Genomic DNA, 22,541 nt, shown 5'->3' with positions numbered 1-22,541 from the left:
TGGGAAAAGTAGAGGCCTCTCTGTGTAAGCCTTAGATGCCAGGCTCAGGCATTTGGACTGTGGGAGCTGTGGATGGTTTTTGATGGATGGACATGGGCAGAGATTGTTTGGAAGAGAGGGTTAGGGTTCATGTGTGCAGAGGAGATGAGGACTGGTGGCAGAGGCGTGACGGCGGGGATTATGCCTTAACGATCTTTGTACCGTCTGCTAGTTCATAGTTAATGCTTGTTGCTTAAGTGCATGTAAAAGGTTATCTTTTCCCTTCTAAATTGCTAATCTCTTGATAACCACTGGCCTTGTCAATGGTACGGCAAATACTGTGAAAGAAACTCTTTGTGCCCCTTGTTAATTTGTTTCAAGGACCAAAGGCAGAGAAATTTGGACTCGGGCTCGTCCAAGCCTTATTTATTTCTCTTTTAATTCCTTATATTCTTCCTTTAGGAAAAGGCACTCAGCCACTGTTTGGAAAACTACACAACAGGGTCATTCCCAATCCCTACCTCTCTCATGCCCAATAAATTCTGCAGTCTTACAAATCTCATAAAAAGACAGCCCACGTGCAGGCTCCCAGGACAGCCGGGCGGAGATACAAACTTCTAGAGGAACAGAGCTCACACAACGCAGATGCACCCACACTCACGTGACTCAGCGCCCAGGCAGAATCACCGCGCGTTTAGGCAGCACACGCCGTACCTGGCCACACAAACACACTTGCGGGCACACCTTCTACTCTCGGACCTATCCCCAGTGCACGAGGCCAGGAGCCGCGCAGAGCCCCGGCCGCTGGGCCCTGGCGCCTAGCCCCAGCCCTGGCCCTCCCGGAAGTGGCTGGCCCTCGGCTGCGCTCGTCACCCCAGGCGCCGATTGCGTCATCATGGCGCGACGTTGCAGCAGCGCCGGCGGAGGCTTGAAGTGCGGGCAGCTGCAGAGGAGAAGCCGGCGGAGCCGAGGGTGCGAGCGGCCAGGGCGGGAGCGGGCTGAGGGAGGCTGCTCGCGCCGGGAGCGCCGGGACAGGTGCGTGGTCGCCCTCTCACCGGGCCCGGCGCTACTCCAGCAAGCTGCCGGGCGGTCCGCTCCCCCCGGCCCTCTCCCTCGAGCTCCCGGATTCCCCCTGAGAGATGGGCCCGGCTCGTGCCGGCGTGGGGGTCGGGCTTTTTCTCTCCCCGGGAGACCGGGCTGCGGCAGGTTTCCCCTGGGCGAGAGGGAAGTCCCTGTGGGCTCAGTCCCCCGCGCACCCGAAGGGCACGTGGAGTCATTGGCTTTGGCGTTGAGGCAGCAAGCGTGCTCTGGGAGCAGCTGGTGCTGGGGACAGTCCGTTGACAGATGACCACTGATTGAACTGAGCACTCACTGTGCGTCAGACACTGTGCCAGGCGTCTTAGGGGTATTATCCAGTCCTCCCAGCAACCCAGGAGGTAAGATTTATCATATCATGCCCATTTTCCAGATGGGGAAACCAAGGCATGGAAGTTAACCAACTCGTCCAAAGTCACACAGATGGTAAGCAGGGGGGATTCGAACTCTAATCTGTTTGGCTTCAGAGCTGGCCCTCCTGCCTCTGTCGCTTTTAAAACCCACAGTTGGCTCCCCTCAGCCCACAGCCTGGCGCCTCCAGGATTCTCTTTTTTTTTTTTACGGGGGGGTGTACTTTTCAACCTTGGACAAACGTGGGGAGGGAGGGGTGAAGCGTGGACTTCCTATTGGCACAAGACTGTTTCCACCTCTCGTCCTGCCCTCATCACAGGGGCCAGACGAGTCTTCATTTTCCCAGGCAGCAGCTGGCTCTGCCGGTTGTAGTTACATTCTGCACCTGAAACTGATAGCTGAGTTTTATATTATAATACAGAAGAGCTTTCCTGCCAGGTGCATTGCTTTACTATTCCCTCCCCTCGCCTATTATGGTAGATTGCTACTCACATAAAATTGTTAAGAATGTGTATAGTCATGCTGAGGATAACAGTTACCACTGTAAATCCACATGGGGATTGTAAAGAAATCGGCATCTGCCCTCCAAGGAACACTGTTAACTTGGACATGACCTTTCAGGGTTTTAAAGGACTAATTTAAGGCCAGGTGAGAAATAGTCAAATGCTAAAATAATTTGAGAATTATGTTAGAAAATTCTTATATTTTAAGTTAATATCTATTTTCTTTAGCAGTTCACTGTTAGTGAACATTTTTTCCTAGGGTAGGAAAAGGCTTATTGAAAAGATATGAAAACTTATAAATCAGATATTTTAGAACAGTGTACTTTTGTCTTAGAGCTGTGTAGATGTATTAAAATTGCAAACATCATTTCATTTAAGGCAGCACAGAAAATTCAGAGCTTAATTCAGTTGAAGTGGGAAACTTGAGAGGTGCTCTCATTACCGTTACCCATTTTACATTGCACAGTGTGTATGATGAAGAATTCCCAGCACATAATTTTTCAAAATTATCTACTTGTGTGCATACATGTAACTTTAATTTAATAAATGCGTATCTTCATACTTCCAGGAACTATTCAGTTACACAGGTGAAATAATTATTTGTCACATACCTGAAATCAGCTGTTATTGACCCTCGTGAATTCATAGCTGTTTTGTTCATGAAGTCCAAAGATAACGAATGTTGTTTTTTGTTTTTTTTTTAAATCAGGGCGGCCTGGATTCATATATACACATCAAAGTCCTTTTTTACACATTGACTAAACATGGGGAAGTCCTCCATAGTTCATTTGACATCCTATCATGGGGCAAAATAATATAGAAATCAGAATTTTGAGTTCTAGTATTTGCTCTCTGGATCCCTCATTAACTTATACGGTATACATTTTTTTATAGCGCATGATTTGGGAGTTACGCTTTGTGACATGGATGAATCTGCACTGACCCTTGGCATGATAGATGTTTCTTATTTGCCAAATTCATCTGAATACAGTATTGGTCGATGTAAGCATGCAAGCGAGGAATGGGTAAGTTTAAGATACAGGTTAAAAGCATGCAGCCTAAAGATGTTCATTTCAGTGTGTATGAAGGTGGAAACACTGGAAGCAACAGAAATTCAAATAGAGGTTAATAGCTACAGAAACTACCTCCAGCTGTTAGAAGATTTGTTTATGAAGTCTAATATTTAAAAATTCTTATGATATTATGTTATTGGGAAGAGAAAATTGAGTAGGAAATTTAAGTACAGTGATTATGTTAAAAAGCAATAGGAAAAAAAACCTATTAGTTGTTTTGGGTGGTGTAATTATAAAGAGATTTTTTTTTCTTTTCGTATCTGTTTTCCATGATTGCATTTCACAAGTGTGAATTTTGTAATGGAAGTAAACTTTATTTCAAAAATTGAAAATAGGAGATTTTAGTATGTATCTCAATCCAAAGGGCATGCTTTTTTTTTTTTGTATTGTTTTCCCTATGTCAATATAACATGGCATGTTTTAAATGTTTCCTGAGCACTATCTGCTTTAGATAAAAAATGATGTTGGAGTTTTGGGTGGTTTTTTGGTTTATTTTTGAGAATGTGATATCAGTGGGATTTGAGCAACTGATGAACTCAAAGTTAAGAGAAAATTATTTAAAACAGAAGAGCAGAGTTTGACCCTAATTGGATAGTATGGCTATAATTTAAATTCCAGACTTTAAACTCTCTTGTTAGGATAAAGGAATATTATATAAGTTTACCTTGTTTTTCATTTAAAGTAAAATATTTTAAACTGTATTATAACAACTTGTTTACTCTGGGTAAGGCTTTTGTCGTTCTTTTGTGGGAGTGTGTGATTTAAGAGGGAGTGAGGTGAATTGTTAGCATAGGGCTCCCGGAGTCTGACTTTATTCCTTCTGCTACTGTCAGAAGGCTATCTGACCTTTTATAACTTAGTTTTTAAACCTTTGAATGCTGCTTTGAGTGTTGCCAGCTATTGCTATTCTTAGGTGCTCAATTTTTGCTTATGTTCGCAGTGTTGGTCGTAGAGGGAGCACCTTGAATGAAAAATCACTCTGAGAAACACATGCCACCAAAAAGAAAATATGTCAGAAGTTTCTCTTCTATCTGAACTAGCTTAGAGATCAAGTGGACAAGTATAATTTTCTTGTTACTGACACACTATTTTTTCTTAATATTTATTAGGGTGAGTGTCGTTTCAGACCGACTGTCTTCAGATCTGCAACCTTGAAGTGGAAAGAAAGCCTAATGAGCCGGAAAAGGCCCTTTGTAGGAAGATGTTGTTATTCCTGTACTCCCCAGAGCTGGGTAAGAATGCTGCCTTTAATACCTTTGTTGACCTTTAATAAACAGAGTGAAATATGTGACACAGGTTTCCAACTTTGTGTGAATTTTATTATTGTGTAGTCTTAATGGACTTAATGCATTTTTAGAACTTAGGCCCATCTTTATAAACCAAATATTCCAAGTAAAGATGTTGACTCAGTTTTTCTTTCCATTCATTTATTCAGTGAATGTTGGTCTAATAGTTGATGCCAGGCTATATTTTGTTTTGTTTTTTCATTTTAATGTGACTTTAGAGGGAGAGTAGATCTTACTTTAAGATAACCCTTCCAAAGAGTTGGTGGGAACCTTCATGTAACTTCAAGATGTTGCAATTTAGCACTGAAAGTTAAAGTCCTAGCAAGATGGATGAGAGAGAGAGAGAGTGCGCGCGCCCGCGAGAGAGAGCTCACACATGAGCGTGGAGCAGGACAGAATAAGAAATTAAAGCAGTGGCTTTGCCCTTTTGCTAAGTGTCTGTTCCTGCGGTGGAGGGAGTGAGGGGTTTCGGTTGACTCTGTGATAGGGAAGGATGGTTACTAGAATGTTATGATGAAGATTTAGGAAGGAGTGTGCATGCGCTTGTTGTTCGTATTTGATGGAAAAAACAAGCCATACAAAATCTTCCACATTAGAGTGTAGTGTTTGGGAAGAGTCGATTGGATGAGAAGTATGCTTCTGAGGGCATCTTGCCAGAGGGATGAGTTAGCACAGGAATGTAGACTCTAATGTGGCTGTGTTCTAAGGCAGTAGACTTACCTTTTAAAACGTATAACTGGATGGTAAGCTCTCTCTGGGATGGGCCAGTTACCAGGACATGTAAGTGCCATTTACTAACCCTGCAATTTATAGAAGTTGCTTATAACCTGTGTGAACAGCTAACAGTGCTGTGAGAATTCTCCACTCAGGTTTGGCTTGGCAGAAAGTCTTGTATAAGGAATTTACTAATCTGAGAGAGATTTGTGTGATACCCAAGCAGTTTATGTTAAATATTCAGGTCTGCTCAAGAATATCTTGATAGAAATATTGTTCCTCTTAAATCACAAGTGCCTTGTTGCAAGATTATGGTGGAAGTGAAGGATCATGGACATTTTCTAGGAGTAAGGCCAGTTCAGATTAATAGGCCAGTAGAAATAAAGATTTAAATAGATCATGTGGCTTTTCTTTTTAGATCTGGCATCTCATCTAATTCTAATTTTGAATGCTTAAAAGATCAAAACAATACCTTAACTCTAATGTGTTCTTCAGTCAGAAGAGAGTGTAAGAAATTATTTGGTGGTGGTGATGGTCTGGGGTGGGGATAGGTGAGTAGTATAACAGATAATTGATTTTTGCCTACGTATAGTACCTGATAGAGCTAAACTTGATCTTATATTCTTCCATGGCATGTTTTTCTAAAATAATTTTTGTTTGACAGTATTTTTGTAGTAATTTTTTGACATTTGCTACCCTTTCTATGAAATCCTATTTTCCTTTCTCTAAGGAGATATCACTTAAGTATTTTGACATCTTTTATTGAGGGTACATTGTGCTTTCTCAGCATTTATTTGTGGAAAGTTTACCTTTTTGCCCCCATTGTTAAAGTTATGGCCTTTCTCTTTTTAGCAGAGCTATTTCTGGATTATCTTTCAAGATTACCTGTAAAGAGGGTGACCTTTAGCCATATGTTTTCTCATTAAGTAGACAGTCATTTTAGGGGAATAGAAAGACCACATTCTTTGAAGCAAGATCTGGGATTGAATCCTAAACTTCTGCAAGCCTCAGTTTTCCTATCTATAAAATGAGGATAATAATTCTTATGTGTCAGGATTATTGGGAGATTTAGTAATCTCACAATAACTACATGATACTTAGCATAGTATTTTTGTATTTTGAAAACACTGAAATCTCCAGTTTTCCTGTCAATGACTTAAGCTGTCTCTGGCTTTAACTCTTTTTGGTTGGGGATGGGGAGTAGGGCAGGAAAGTGAGAGACAGTAGTTCCTTTGAAAGCTGCTGATGATTAGTTTTGAGTTTGTGACCTTCTTAGAAGGCTAAAAAGTAGTTTTCAATAAAACACCATTTTTCTTCATCTCAGATTTTTGAAGCAATGCCTTACTTTATGCTTGAATTATAAAAGTCCTCAAGAACTAATAATGTGAGTCCTTCACCAGCAATCCAGTCATATATTTATGTCTAATTTTATTTTGTTTTATGTAGGATAAATTTTTCAACCCCAGTATCCCATCTTTGGGTTTGCGGAATGTTATTTATATCAATGAAACTCACACAAGGTAAAAAGACATTTCTTATACTTCTAATGCATGTCAAGAGAAAAATTCCATAATAACCAGTTAACACACTTTAAGATGAATCTCTTTATTTATTTTTTTTAGAGTTAATAAGATACTAACTTCTGACACAAAAGGCTTTATCTAAAAATTGGAACCTGAGAAGACCTATTGCTATTTCCTGCTGTAATTATATAATATTTTCATGAGCATGTATATATCACTTCTGGCTTTCTTTACCTTATTCAGATATTGATGCTGCAGCTGAAATGTGCCAAAATGTGACAGAGATATGTGTGAGGAGAGGTGTAGGTTTGAATGTCTTATGATCTATTATTATTTTATACCTCAAAGAAAGTGTAACTTTTTGAAATCTACCTATCTACAGAGATTTGGAAGATATTTTTCTCTATTGAACAGATGTTCTTTGATTTATTATTAGCTTAAGACTTTTCTTAGAATTCTTACTTCCAAATTCCAGGCATATGGGGATAGGCTGTTAGGCATCAGAGTGGGAGAAAAGAGGCTTTGTTCTAAGTGAATTTAGTCTAGGGGATGAGGAAAGAGGGGGAATGTCTGCGAGACAAGAGAGAAACGGCAGCCAAAAATGCTACCAGTCCTTATAATTCTAAGATTAAATGCCTGGAGTAGGTCAGTAGTAGGCTCAGGTGATGAGAAATACACAAAATTCCATTAAAAAACTGATCCAAGAAGTCAAATACTTAAATTTTAAGTCTTTCTGATTTTACTACTCATATTTTGATGATGATATTATAAGTGAGCATGATAATATTTAGGTATAAAGTTTTTTTTTAAATAGAACTAAAGTCAAGGGATGTGTTTTTTCTAATTTCCATGCTACCCTTTCTTCTCTCTCTCTCTTGCTCTCAAGTTTAAAGGAAAGAGGAGAAATTTTTTTTTCCTTTGGTTGACATGATTAAGATCCTAAGCAAAAGAATCCCATTGAGTCTTTTCTTTATGTAAGTAGATATTTTACATACAAAACCGAGGAGTTCATTTGTGGTCCTCAGTTGGAGGCAGTTAAGAAAAAAAAGCATATGAGATACACATACACACACACACACACTTTTTAGCGTATGTTGTATTGACCAGGCAGTGTGGAACTATTCAGTGTAATAAGCTACCTGTGCAAGTGAGTTGGCTATTTAGCTCTTCTGTGTGTTGCATGAAGCATAGCCTAAACATTTTTACACACACACACACACACACACACACACTGCTTTCAGTCCATTGTGAAGGGATTTCATCAAGAGTTTGGACTTTGTACATTCCAGTAATAGTTTTGAAAATATTCACTGATAGAAGAGTTTAGAATTAAACACTTAACATATTGGGCTAAGTTTTCAGAGAAATGAGACACAGGAAAGGAGGAAGAAAAAGAATGTCAGGAAGGAGAGATGAAGGAACTTTTTTTTTTTTTTTTTTTTTGGTGTACACGGGCCTCTCACCACTGTGGCCTCTGCCGTTGCGGAGCACAGGCTCCGGACACGCAGGCTCAGCGGCCATGGCTCATGGGTCCAGCCACTCCGTGGCATGTGGGATCTTCCGGGACCAGGGCACAAACCCGTGTCCCCTGCATCAGCAGGCGGACTCTCAACCACTGCGCCACAAGGGAAGCCCCCTCAAATTACTTTTCCTCAATTGAAGGCTTTTTGGATCTTTCCAGAATTACTTTATAATTGAAATCTTCTACTGTTTATATGCTTATCATTATGGAGGACATGATAATGAGGCATTATATAATCATTACAAATGGTTTCAAATCACCACATAATGGAAGCTTGTAGCATTCTTATTCTAGATCCCTGTCCTTAACCCCCGTCCAGATAACACATAGTCACTGTCCCTGATGGGAGTATGTCCTGTTCCCTAGGTATGCTGAATGTGCTTTCAAAAAAGCTACCCAAACAGTAAGAACTTCCGGCTTCATAAGTGCAGAGCACAAATATTCAGACCACTGTCTAGTTTCCTTGACTTCTCTCAACTGATCAACTTTGTCAATTCAGTTTGACAGTCAGTGATCACCTTAGAAGAATTACTGTAATAACAACAAAAAAAGTAGCCCTTCATCGTAGGAAAAGACTCCCAAATTATTTTTTATGGCCCATAGCTATAGATATAAGCTATATAGCTTATATATAAAGCATTCAACATATTTGGTTTTTCAAATGGTATTAAAGTAAGATGCTTTTATTTCTTTTGTTTTTATATTTGGATTATTAGTTTGCGGAGTAACACTATTCAAGCATTAATACATAAATTCCAAGTTTAAGTTTTAGCTGAGAGTACATGAAGGAAATTAGAAATAAAACTGTCTGCATAGCATCCTGAACTACTTACTAAGGAGAATTTGCTACAGGAATAGATGAAATGAGGACTTGTTTTTACAGGAGGGGAACCTGTGTAGTTTAAGCAACTTGTTTTAGGTATTCCTAGAGTACTTCTCTGCTAAATCATTTTCACGTTGCAGGCATCGAGGATGGCTTGCAAGACGTCTTTCTTACGTGCTTTTCGTTCAAGAGCGAGATGTCCATAAAGGCATGTTTGCCACCAACGTGACTGAAAACGTACTGAACAGCAGTAGGTAAGGGTGGGACGCTGCTGTAAAGGGGAAATGTAGGTATGGGTGGTGGGTGTGGGGAAGTAATTTCCTTTATCAACCTTTAGTTTCTCTGGGACTCTGTCTCAAGAGGTGTTTGTGTTTCCAAACGTTCAATGTTCAAGCTCCAGAAGAAAGCAAGGAAAGGCAAGAGAACAGATGGTTTTGGTGCCATGTGGGAATAGCAGTCTTGTGTCATGCATTAATAATTGAATGGGCTTCTAATAAATGAAAGGCGAGTTGGAGTTCAGATATGCACATATTTCCAGAGTTCTCTGTTAAGTGTTCTGTAATATGAATGTTTGGGACGATGCATTTCCTATTTTATAGCCAGAAGAGAAGCGAGTTTGATATTTCTGTCAAATAATTGTTAAGTACCTGGGCACAAATTCTTGTATTAGAAAGTCATTATTAGAAATTTTAAGAGAATGAGATAAGTGTCCTTGCCCTCAGAGGATCTTGCTTAAAAATGGAAGAGACTGACTTGAACTCAAAAGGATTGGGGAAATCGTTATGAAGCTCAGCCATTAGCCTATGGGAGTTTGGGTGAAGGTTGGTTTCTATTCCACCTCATTGTTGTGGCCTGTGTTAGACACCTACCTGGATTTGGGAAGCTGGAGACCAGAGTGGATTGAAAGATGCTTAGAAATGCAAGCCCAGTGGTATGGTTGTTCAGGGCTGAACAGTAGTGGCACGTAGTAGGTACTTTTATATTTATTGAATAAATGAGTGAATAGTTGGTAATGGAGATATAATAATTACATGAATTACTTGCAAAAACATTCCTGGCTGTATTGAAATAAATGCTATTCATGGAATAGAATTAGGGATGGTGCATAAGTGTCATGTGGAATTGATCTTTCTGTAGTAACGAATGATGGGGCTCTGTGGAGTTTTGCTGTACACTAGCCTAAAATCAGCAACACTGGGAGAAAAAAACAATTATTTGAAACTCCCTTGGATTATTATATATTCTGTTTTCTAGATAAAGCCCCTCAAGTATGTTTCATTCCATCCAGATATTTTGAGTAATAACTAGGATTTTAGAAGTGATTTAAGGAGGTTTAAACCTCATTCGTTCTTCCCTAAGTCATGTGGAAGATTTACAAGACTGGGTTAAATCTTCCCTTTTACCTTACTGCTTACTGGTCTGTGCTATTTAAATCTAGAGCTGTGCCTTTTTAAAATTACTGGTTTGATTTGGAAAATACTTGTAAATATTTATGTCCACCTTTGATCCCTCCTAGAGAGTTTTACAAATAGTTCCACTAATAAGCCACAATATAAATGAATAATAAGTTTGGTATTCAAAAGAAAAATCACACATTACTTGGGCAAATGGGCTTGGGATACCTCTGAATTATATGCCTAAAGGGATAATCTTCCTTTTCTTCCTTTCTGCCACAGTGTAACTGTGCCCCTCACAGCATAACTGGAACATTCGAATTCACATAGTTGCTACCCAGTGAATTTGAATTAAATTTTCAAATCTGCCTTCCAGCTTCCTCAGGAATTCATTGATTTAGGAATATAATATCCTTAATATTTAATAGACAGCCAAGGAAAGCACTTCTAACTTGAGCTTATTTTCTTGTGTTATCACATAAAAGAGAAAGTATATTTTGTTTTGTGATTTGTTATCTGTAGTTTAGAAAATAATACAGAATGTAGCATAGAGCCAGTTACATTGTCTGTCTTTCCACTTTGAAATCAGAGTACAAGAGGCAATTGCCGAAGCGGCTGCTGAATTAAACCCTGATGGTTCTGCTCAGCAGCAATCAAAAGCTGTCAATAAAGTGAAAAAGAAAGCCAGAAAGATCCTTCAAGAAATGGTTGCCACTGTCTCACCGGCCCTGATCAGGTATAAAAAGCAAAGCAGAAAACTTTCAGCAAGAGTCATCCTGTTTTGAGCAGACAGGACTGAACCGTTGCACTTTCCTAGCACAATGCTCTTGGTCCAAAAGAGGTTTTATCATATTCTGATGTTAAAAACCAACTCCTCTTTTTATTCTTTTTTTTTTTGCGGTGCGCGGGCCTCTCACTGTTGTGGCCTTTCCCATTGCGGAGCACAGGCTCCAGACGTGCAGGCTCAGCGGCCATGGCTCACGGGCCCAGCCGCTCCACAGCATGTGGGATCCTCCCGGACCGGGGCACGAACCCGTGTCCCCTGCATCGGCAGGCGGACTCTCAACCACTGAGCCACCAGGGAAGCCCTTTTTATTCTTTAACTGTCATGAGAAGTAGCACTTGGGAGGTTTCAAGGTGCATTAATCTCTGTCAGCTGTTACCAGCCATTGTAGTACTGCTGACATCTTCTAGACTAGTTGTGAGCTGGGTTTCACGTGCCCATGTCTTTTTGTTTTCTCTCAGTTTTATTGAGATATAACTGACATACAGCACTGTATAAATTGAAGGTGTACAGCATAATGATTTGACTTACATATGTCATGAAATGATTACCACAATGAGTTTACTGAACATTCATCATCTCATATAGATACAAAATCATATAGAATGAAATTTTTTTTTTCTTGTGGTGAGAACTCTTAGGATTTACTCTTAACAGTTTTCATACATAACATACAGCAGTGTTAATTATATTTATTGTGTTGTATGTTACATCCCTAGCACTTATTTATCTTATAACTGGAAGTCTGTATCTTTTGACTACCTTCATCCAATTCCCCCTTCCCCCACCACCTCTGGTAACCACAAATCTGATCTCTTTTTTTGAGTTTGTTTGTTTTGGAAGTATAATTGATCTACAACACTATGTTAGTTCCTGTTATATGACATAGTGATTCAATATTTCTGTACATTTCAAAATGATCACCACTATAAGTTTAGTTATGATCTGTCAACATACGAAGATATTACATAGTTATGAACTGTGTTCCCCATGTTACATTTCATACTTGTGACTCATTTATTTTACAACTGAAGTTTGTACCTCTTAATCTCCCTCACCTATTTCTTACATTCCCAACTGCCTCTCCTCTAGCGACCACCTGTTTTTTTTCTATATCTATAACTGTTTTATTATGTTGTTTTGATGTTTAGATTCCATACTGTATGAGTGAAATCATACAGTATTTGTCTTTCTCTGTCTGACTTTTTTCACTTAGCATAATGTCCTCTAGGTCCATCCATGTTGTCACATATGGCAAAATTTCATTCTTTTTTTATGGCTGAGTAATATTCCATTGTGTGTTTTTGGGTATATGTGTGTACATACCACATCTTCTTTATCCATTCATCTGTTGATGGGCACTTAGGTTGCTTCCATATCTTAGCTATTATAAATAATGCTGCAGTGAACATAGGGGTGCATATATGGCTTCTAATTAGTGTTTTCATTTTCTTCAGATAAATACCCAGGAGTGGAATTGTTGCATTATATGGTAGTTGTATTTTTAATTTTTTGAGGAATCTCCATATTCTTTTCCATAGTGGTTACCCTAATGTACATTCCCACCAACAATGTACAAGGGTTCCCTTTCCTCTACATTCTCCCCAACACTTGTTATTTGTTGTCTTTTTGATAATAGCTATTCTGAGATCATATCTCAGGGGTGAGATCATATCTCATTATGTTTTTTTTTTTTTTTTATACAGCAGGTTTTTGTAGTTATCCATTTTATACATACTAGTGTATACATGTCAATCCCAATCTCCCAATTCATCACACCACCACCCCCCCCCCCGCCACTTTCCCCCCTTGGTGTCCATACGTTTGTTCTCTACATCTGTGTCTCAATTTCTGCCCTGCAGACCGGTTCATCTCTACCATTTTTCTAGGTTCCACATATATGCGTTAATATACGATATTTTTCTCTTTCTGACTGACTTCACTCTGTATGACAGTCTCTAGATCCATCCATATCTCTACAAATTACCCAATTTCATTCCTTTTTATGGCAGAGTAACATTCCATTGTATATATGTACCATATCTTCTTTATCCATTCATCTGTCCATGGGCATTTAGGTTGCTTCCATTTCCTGGCTATTGTAAATAGTGCTGCAGTTAACATTGGGGTGCATGTGTCTTTTTGAATTATGGTTTTCTCTAGGTGTATGCCCTGTAATGGGATTGCTGGATCATACGGTAATTCTATTTTTAGTTCTTTAAAGAACCTCCATACTGTTCTCCATAGTGGCTGTATCAATTTACATTCCCACCAACAGTGCAGGAGGGTTCGCTTTTCTCAACACCCTCTCCAGCATTTGTTGTTTGTAGATTTTCTGATGATGGCCATTCTAACTGTTGTGAGGTGATACCTCATTGTAGTTTTGATTTGCATTTCTCTAATAGTTAGTGATGTTGACCAGCTTTTCATGTGCTGCTTGGCCATCTGTATGTTCTCTTTGGAGAACTGTCTGTTTAGCTCTTCTGCCCATTTTTGGATTGGGTTTTTCTTTTTTTTAATATTGAGCTGCATGAGCTGTTTATATATTTTGAATATTAGTCCTTTGTCCGTTGATTCCTTTGCAAATATTTTATCCCATTCTGAGGGTAGTCTTTTCATCTTGTTTGTAGTTTACTTTGCTTTGCAAAAGCTTTTAAGTTTCATTAGGTCCCATTTGTTCATTTTTGTTTTTATTTCCATTTCTCTAGGAGGTGGATCAAAAAAGATCTTCCTGTGGTTTATGTCATAGAGTGTTCTGCCTGTGTTTTCCTCTAAGAGTTTTATAGTTTCTGGTCTTACATTTAGGTCTCTAATCCATTTTGAGGTTATTTTTGTGTATGGTGTTAGGGAGTGTTCTACTTTCATTCTTTTACATGTAGCTGTCCAGTTTTCCCAGCACCACTTATTGAAGAGACTGTCTTTTCTCCATTGTATATCCTTGCCTCCTTTGTCATAGATTAGTTGACCATAGGTGTGTGGGTTTATCTCTGGGCTTTCTGTCCTGTTCTGTTGATCTATATTTCTGTTTTTGTGCCAGTACCATATTGTCTTGATTACTGTAGCTTTGTAGTGTAGTCTGAAGTCAGGGAGTCTGACTCCTCCAGCTCCACTTTTTTCCCTCAAGATTGCTTTGGCTATTCGGGGTCTTTTGTGTCTCCATACAAATTTTAAGATTTTTTGTTCTAGTTCTGTGAAAAAATGCCATTGGTAATTTGATAGGGATTGCATTGAATCTGTAGATTGCTTTGGGTAGTATAGTCATTTTCGCAATACTGATTCTTCCAATCCAAGAACATGGTATACCTCTCCATCTGTTGGTATCATCTTTAATTTCTTTCATCAGTGTCTTATAGTTTTCTGCATACAGGTCTTTTGTCTCCCTAGGTAGGTTTATTCCTAGGTATTTTATTCTTTTTGTTGCAATGGTAAATGGGTGTGTTTCCTTAATTTCTCTTTCAGATTTTTTATCATTAGTGTATGGGAATGCAAGAGATTTCTGTGCATTAATTTCGTATCCTGCAACTTTACCAAATTCATTGATTAGCTCTAGTAGTTTTCTGGTAGCATCTTTAGGATTCTCTATGTATAGTATCATGTCACCTGCACACAGTGACAGTTTTACTTCTTCTTTTCCAATTTGTATTTCTTTTTCTTCTCTGATTGCCGTGGCTAGAACTTCCAAAACTATGTTAAATAATAGTGGCAAGAGTGGACATCCTTGTCTTGTTCCTGATCTTAGAGGAAATGCTTTCAGTTTTTCCCCATCGAGAATGATGTTGGCAGTGGGTTTCTCATATATGGCCTTTATTATGTTGATGTAGGTTCCCTCTATGCCCATTTTCTGGAGAGTTTTTATCATAAATCGGTGTTGAATTTTGTCAAATGCTTTTTCTGCATCTATTGAGATGATCATGTGGTTTTTATTCTTTAATTTGTTAATATGGTGTATCACATTGATTGATTTGCATATATTGAAGAATCCTTGCATCCCTGGGATAAATCCCACTTGATCATGGTGTATGAGCCTTTTAATGTGTTGTTGGATTCCGTTTACTAGTATTTTGTTGAGGATTTTTGTATCTATATTCATCAGTGATATTGGTCTGTAATTTTTTTTTTTTTGTAGTATCTTTTTCTGGTTTTGGTATCAGGGTTATGGTGAATGAGTTTGGGAGTGTTCCTTCCTCTGCAATTTTTTGGAAGAGTTTGAGAAGGATGGGTGTTCGCTCTTCCCTAAATGTTTGATAGAATTTGTTAGAATTCACCTGTGAAGCCATCTGGTCCTGGACTTTTGTTTTTTGGAAGATTTTTAATCACAGTTTCAATTTCATTACTTGTGATTGGTCTGTTCATATTTTCTATTTCTTCCTGGTTCAGTCTTGGAAGGTTACACCTTTCTAAGAGTTTGTCCATTTCTTCCAGGTTGTCCATTTTATTGGCATAGAGTTGCTTGTAGTAATCTCTTAGGATACTTTGTACTTCTGTGATGTCTGTTGTAACTTCTCCTTTTTCATTTCTAATTTTATTGATTTGAGTCTTCTCCCTCTTTTTCTTGATGAGTCTGGCTAATGGTTTATCAATTTTGTTTATCTTCTCAAAGAACCAGCTTTTAGTTTTAATGACCTTTGCTATTGTCTTCTTTGCTTCTATTTCATTTATTTCTGCTCTTATCTTTATGATTTCTTTCCTTCTACTAACTTTGGGTTTTGTTCTTCTTTCTGTAGTTCCTTTAGGTGTAAGGTTAGGTTGTTTATTTGAGATGTTTGTTGTTTCTTGAGATAGGATTGTATTGCTATAAACTTCCCTCTTAGAGCTGCTTTTGCTGCATCCCATAGGTTTTGGATCATTGTGTTTTCATTGTCATTTGTCTCTAGGTATTTTTTGATTTCCTTAGTGATCTCTTGGTTATTTAGTAACGTATTGTTTAGCCTCCATGTGTTTGTGTTTTTTACGTTTTTTTTCCTGGTAATAGATTTCTAATCTCATAGTGTTGTGGTCAGAAAAGATCCTTGATATGATTTCAGTTTTCTTAAGTTTACTGAGGCTTGATTTGTGACCCAAGATGTGATCTATCCTGTGCGCACTTGAGCAGAAAGTGTAATCTGCTGGTTTTGAATGGAATGTCCTATAAATATCAATTGAATCTACTTGGTCTATTGTGTCATTTAAAGCTTGTCTTTCTTAATTTTCTGTTTGGATGATCTGTCCATTGGTGTAAGTGAGGTGTTAAAGTCCCCCACTATTATTGTGTTACTGTGGATTTCATCTTTTATAGCTGTTAGCAGTTGCCTTATGTATTGAGGTGCTCCTATGTTGGGTGCATATATATTTATAATTGTTATATCTTCTTCTTGGATTGATCCCTTGATCATTATGTAGTGTCCTTCTTTGTCTCTTGTAACATTCTTTATTTTAAAGTCTATTTTATCTGATATGAGTATTGCTACTCCAGCTTTCTTTTGATTTCCATTTGCATGGAATATCTTTTTCCATCCCCTCACTTTCAGTTTGTATGTGTCCCTAGGTCTGAAGTGGGTCTCTTGTAGACAGCATATATATGGGTCTTGTTTTTGTATCCATTCAGTGAGTCTGTGTCTTTTGGTTGGAGCATTTAATCCATTTATGTTTAAGGTAATTATTTATATGTATGTTCCTATTATCATTTTCTTAATTGTTTTGGGTTTGTTTTTGTAGGTCCTTTTCTTCTCTTATGTTTCCCAGTTAGAGAAGTTCTTTTAACATTTGTTGTAGAGCCGGTTTGGTGGTGCCGAATTCTCTTAGCTTTCACTTGTCTGTAAAGCTTTTGATTTCTCCATCAAATCTGAATGAGATCCTTGCCAGGTAGATCTTGGCTGTAGATTTTCCCCTGGCATCACTTTAAATATGTCATGCCACTCCCTTCCGGCTTGTAGAGTTTCTGCTGAGAACTCAGCTGTTAACCTTATGGGAGTTGCCTTGTACATTATCTGTCGTTTTTCCCTTGCTGATTTCAATAATTTTTCTTTGTCTTTAATTTTTGCCAATTTGATTACTATGTGTCTCGGTGTGTTTCTCCTTCGTTTTATCCTGTATGGGACTCTCTGTGCTTCCTGGACTTGGGTGGCTATTTCCTTTCTCATGTTAGGGAGGTTTTCGACTATAATCTCTTCACATATTTTCTCGGGTCCTTTCTCTCTTCTCTTTCTGGGACCCCTATAATGCGAATACTGTTGCGTTTAATGTTGTCCCAGAGGTCTCTTAGGCTGTCTATATTTCTTTTCATTCTTCTTTCTTTATTCTGTTCTGCAGCAGTGAATTCCACCATTCTGTCTTCCAGGTCACTTATCCGTTCCTCTGCCTCAGTTATTCTGCTATTGATTCCTTCTAGTGTAGTTTTCATTTCAGTGATTGTATTGTTCAGCTCTGTTTGTTTGTACTTTAATTCTTCTAGTTCTTTGTTAAACATTTCTTGCATCTTCTCGATCTTTGCCTCCATTCTTTTTCCGAGGTCTTGGATCATCTTCACTATCATTATTCTGAATTCTTTTTCTGGAATGTCGCCTATTTCCACTTCATTTAGTTGCTTTTCCTGGGGTTTTATCTTGTGTCTTCATCTGGTACATAGCCCTCTGCCTTTTCATCTTGTCTGTCTTTCTGTGAATGTGGTTTTTGTTCCACAGGCTGCAGGATTGTATTTCTTCTTGCTTCTGCTGTCTGCTGTCTGGTGGATGAGGCTATCTAAGAGGCTTGTGCAAGTTTCCTGATGGGAGGGACTGGTGGTGGGTAGAGCGGGCTGTTGCTCTGGTGGGCAGAGCTCAGTAAAACTTTAATCCACTTGTCTGCTGATGGGCGGGGCTGGGTTCCCTCCCTGTTGGTTGTTTGGCCTGAGGCGACCCAACACTGGAACCTACCTGGGCTCTTTGGTGGGGGTAATGGCGGACTCTTCCCAGAACTTCTGCTGCCAGTGTCCTTGTCCTCATTGGTGAGACACAGCCACCCCCCGCCTCTGCAGTAGACCCTCCAACACTAGCAGGTAGGTCTGGTTCAGTCTCCCATGGGGTCACTGTTCCTTCCCCTGCATCCTGATGTGCACACTACTTTGTGTGTGCCCTCCAAGAGTGGAGTCTCTGTTTCCCCCAGTCCTGTCAAAGTCCTGCAATCAAATCCCGCTAGCCTCCATGTCTGATTCTCTAGGAATTCCTCCTCCCATTGCCGGACTCCCAGGTAGGGAAACCTGACGTGGGGCTCAGAACCTTCACTCCAGTCGGTGGACTTCTGTGGTGTAAGTGTTCTCCAGTTTGTGAGTCACCCACCCAGCAGTCATGGGGTTTGATTTTATTGTGATTGCACCCCTCCTACCGTCTCATTGTGGCTTTTCCTTTGTCTTTGGATGTGGGGTATCTTTTTTGGTGAGCTCCAGTGTCTTCCTGTCGATGATTGTTCAGCAGTTAGTTGTGATTCCTGGGCTCTCGCAAGAGGGAGTGAGAGCATGTCCTTCTACTCTGTCATCTTGAACCAGTGCAATCATTGTGGTTTTGATTTGTGTTCCCACAATGATTTGTGATGTGGAGCATCTTTTCATGTGCCTGTTGGCCATCTGTATGTCTTCTTTGGAAAAAATGTCTATTCAGATCCTCTACGCATTTTTTTTTTTTTTTTTTTTTTTTTTTGCTGTACAGGGGCCTCTCACTGTTGTGGCCTCTCCCATTGCGGAGCACAGGCTCTGGACGCGCAGGCTCAGCGGCCATGGCTCACGGGCCTAGCCGCTCCGCGGCATGTGGGATCTTCCCAGACCGGGGCATGAACCCGTGTCCCCTGCATCAGCAGGCGGACTCTCAACCACTGTGCCACCAGGGAAGCCCCCTCTGCGCATTTTTTAATTGGATTGTTTGTTTTTTGATGTTGAGTTGTTTGAGTTTTTTGTATATTTAGGGTATAAGCCCCTTATCAGATATATCCTTTTCAAACATCTTCTCCCATTCAGTAGGTGGCCTTTTTGTTTTGTTGATAGTTTCTTCAGTCTGAAAAAGCTTTTTAATTTGATTTAGTCCCATTTGTTTATTTTTGCTTTTGTTTCCCTTACCTGAGGAGACATATCCAAAAAAAATATTACTAAGACTGATGTCAAAGTGTATATTGCCCATGTTTTCTTCTAGAAGTTTTATGGTTTCAGGTCTTAGATTTAAGTCTTTAATCCATTTTGAATTTATTTTCATGCATGGTGTGAGAGAGTAGTCCAGTTTGAGTTTTTTGCATGTAGCTGTCCAGTTTTCTCAGCACCATTTATTATAGAGACTCTTTTCCCCATTGTGTATACTTGCCTCCATTGTCATAGATTAATTGCCCTTATAATGTGGGTTCCTTTCTGGGTTCTCTATTCCGTTCCACTGATCTATGTGTCTGTTTTTGTGCCAGTACGTGCTATCTTGATTACTGTAGCTTTGTAAGATAATTTGAAATCAGGGAGCGTGATACCTCCACCTTTGTTCTTCTTAAGATTGTTTTGGCTATTTGGGGTCTTGTGTTTCCATACAAATTTTAGAATTATTTATTCTAGTTCTGTGAAAAATGCCATTGGTATTTTATAGGGATTACATTGAATCTGTAGATTACCTTGGGTATATGGTCATTTTAACAATATTAATTCTTCCAGTTCATGAACACAGTATATCCTTCCATCTGCTTGTGTCATCTTCAGTTTCTTTCATGAGTGTCTTACATTTTTCCAAGTACAGGTATTTTACTTGCTTATGTAGATTTATTCCTAGGTATTTTATTCTTTTTGATGCATTTATAAATGAAATTCTTTTCTTAATTTCCCTTCAGATAGTTCATTGTTAGTGTATAGAAATGCATCTGATTTCTGTATATTAATTTTGTATCTTGCAACTTTACCAGATTCATTGATAAGTTCTAGTAGTTTTTGATGACCTCTTTAGGATTTTCTAAGTATAGTATCATGTCATGTATATACAGTGACAGTTTCACTTTTTCATTTCCACTTTGGATTCTTTTTATTTATTTTTCTTGTCTGTTTGCTGTGGTGAGGACTTTCAATTCTGTGTTTAATAAAAGTGGCAAGAAAGGGCATCCTTGACATGTTCCTGATCTTAGAGGAAATGCTTTTAGCTTTTCACCATTGAGTCTGGTGTTAGCTGTGGGTTTGTCATTTATGGCCTTTCTTATGTTTAGGTATGTTCCCTCTATATTCACTTTGTTGAGAGTTTTTATCATAAATGGATGTTGGATTTTGTCAAGAGCTTTTCCTGCATCTTTTGAGAGGATCATATGATTTTTATTCTTCAATTTGTTAATGTGATGTATCACATCGATTGATTTGTGGATATTGAACTATCTTTGCATCCTGGGATAAATTCCACTTGATCATGGTGCGTGATACTTTTAATGTACTGTATTGTTGAATTTGGTTTGCTAATATTTTGTTAAGGATTTTTGCATCTATGTTCAACAATGATACTGGCCTGTGATTTTCTTTTTTTGTGATGTCTTTGGTTTTGCTGTCAGGGTGATGCTGGCCTCGTAAGATGAGCAGAATGCAGAAGTGTTCCCTCCTCTGCAATTTTTTGGAATGGTTTGAGAAGATATGTGTTAACTCTTCGCCAAATATTTGGTAGAGTTCACCTGTGAAGCCATCTGGTTCTGGACTTTGTTTGCTAGGAGTTTATTTTTTTATTACTGACTCAGTTTCATTACTGGTAATTGGTCTGTTCATATTTTCTATTTCTTTCTGGTTCAGTCTTGGGAGATTGTACATTTCTAGGAATTTGTCCATTTCTTCTAGGTTATCCGTTTTATTTGCATATAATTGTTTGTAGTAATCTTGTGTGAACCTTTGTATTTCTGTAGTATTGGCTGTAACTTCTCCTTTTCATTTCTGATTTTATCTATTTGGGCCCTCTCTCTCTCTTTTTCTTGATGAATCTGCACATGCCCGTGTCGTGGAGTGATTTGTATGCAGGAGAGGGATCACTACTCACCTAAATATTTGCTCGATCATTAGCTTCTGAAGTATAAAGTGTGCAATGAGAATGAAATGTAAGACTTTAGTACATAATAAATGGATGCTTCTGTAAGTAGCATGTGTAAGGTCAGTTATTTAAGTTCACAATTCAGATGTACACATACACACACATACATGCACACGTGCTCATAAAAAGTCAATTACAATCACTCACGTTGTAGGTTCAAAACTTTAGGTAGACAAATGTCAAATATATATGTTTATATATATAAATATATGTATATACATTAAAAAATTTTTTTAACTTCCTTTCAGACTGACCGGATGGGTGCTGCTAAAACTGTTCAACAGCTTCTTTTGGAATATTCAGATTCACAAGGGTCAACTTGAGATGGTTAAAGCTGCAACTGAGGCAAGAACTATGTGAATCTGTCGTTCTGTATTCTCCACATTTTCAGAGTGATTTTGGAATTCTTTTTCAAATGTTTTCTTGTATACTGTTGTGCATTCCTACACATTTGCAAGATTTCCCCCCGTGTGAGATAACTACAGTAGTTATGTGTTTGTGGGAGATAAGTGGGGTAAAGGAGCACCTTCCAGCAATATGCAGGATTCCTTCTGTAAGTTATCTTGCAATAACTCTGAAAATCAGGTAGAACAAGCCTTATTTTATACATGAGGAAATAAAGGCACATGTAGATTAAGAAATTGTCCCAAGTCACAGCCAGTAAGTCACTTGCCCAGGATTTCAAACCAAACCAAGCTTGTGGCCAAAAACTATGTTCTTTTTATATGATTAGGGCTTCCTTTCAGAAGATATATAGTCAACTTGAACTCTTGATTGTTCTCCTCCTTCCCTGATTCTTTTCTGTTGGTGTAGTTGTTTTTAGCTAGATGATATTAAATTGAAAGAAGTTCTTATTACGGAAAAATGTTTTTAAAGAATGAGTCACTAAGTAGCTAGTGTTTGAATGACTTTAACCAAATGTGAAGTTGCAAACTGTCATTGAACTTTCCATCTGAATTTTAAATTTGGTGTTTTTCCTTTTGCTAGATGAATTTGCCACTTATATTTCTACCAGTTCATAGATCACATATTGACTATCTCCTGCTCACTTTCATTCTCTTCTGCCATAACATCAAAGCGCCATACATTGCTTCAGGCAATAATCTCAACATCCGCATCTTCAGGTAAGATCAGCTTATTTGGAAAGTTAAGGTATGAAGATTATATTTTGAATTTTTCTTTTTTTATTATACCTTTTGATACATTTATTGTAATGAGGACATTAACTTTTTTATTTTTATTATAAAAGTAATGCATGCTTATTGCAGAAAATTTGGAAAGTACAAAAAAGCATTAAGACCATCATCATTTGAACTTATTTGCAAAGCAGAAATAGAGACACAGAGGTAGAGAACAGACGGGGGAAGGGGTGGGTGGGATGAACTGGGATGAATTGGGATGAATTGGGATTGACATATATACACTACTATGTATAAAATAGATAACTAATGAGAACTGACTGTATA

General features: G+C 38.6%; 2 protein-coding genes across 9 annotated transcripts in view; both read left to right on the top strand.

Annotated features, from left to right (window-relative positions):
• Positions 1-22,541, top strand: part of GPAM (glycerol-3-phosphate acyltransferase, mitochondrial) — a 70,049-nt gene that overhangs the window by 26,360 nt on the left and 21,148 nt on the right. For 2 of the 8 annotated variants that reach the window (XM_004265843.3, XM_033421048.2), the window contains exons 2-8: positions 2,823-2,953; positions 4,111-4,233; positions 6,448-6,521; positions 9,010-9,123; positions 10,853-10,999; positions 21,324-21,420; positions 22,063-22,199. In XM_004265843.3, coding sequence (XP_004265891.1) covers positions 2,852-2,953; positions 4,111-4,233; positions 6,448-6,521; positions 9,010-9,123; positions 10,853-10,999; positions 21,324-21,420; positions 22,063-22,199 — 794 coding nt within the window. In that variant the 5' untranslated portion in view covers positions 2,823-2,851. Of the gene's footprint in view, positions 1-881; positions 1,416-1,447; positions 1,501-2,820; positions 2,954-4,110; positions 4,234-6,447; positions 6,522-9,009; positions 9,124-10,852; positions 11,000-21,323; positions 21,421-22,062; positions 22,200-22,541 lie in introns of those variants that run through there. The other 6 variants (XM_049697049.1, XM_049697050.1, XM_049697051.1 and 3 more) reach the window with 6 other exon arrangements.
• On the top strand, positions 875-1,327 carry LOC125961007 (uncharacterized). The gene has a single exon (XM_049697073.1). The coding sequence runs from the start codon at positions 875-877 to the stop codon at positions 1,325-1,327; it is 453 nt and encodes a 150-aa protein (XP_049553030.1).

The sequence above is a fragment of the Orcinus orca genome, chromosome 14 (genome assembly GCF_937001465.1).
Source record: "Orcinus orca chromosome 14, mOrcOrc1.1, whole genome shotgun sequence".
NCBI classification, from domain to species: Eukaryota; Metazoa; Chordata; class Mammalia; order Artiodactyla; family Delphinidae; genus Orcinus; species Orcinus orca.
This window is presented reverse-complemented; position numbering and strand designations above follow the sequence as displayed.

Bases quoted from the DNA above. Each gene is read 5' to 3' on its own strand.
- LOC125961007 (XM_049697073.1), top strand. From the start codon at position 875: ATGGCGCGACGTTGCAGCAGCGCCGGCGGAGGCTTGAAGTGCGGGCAG.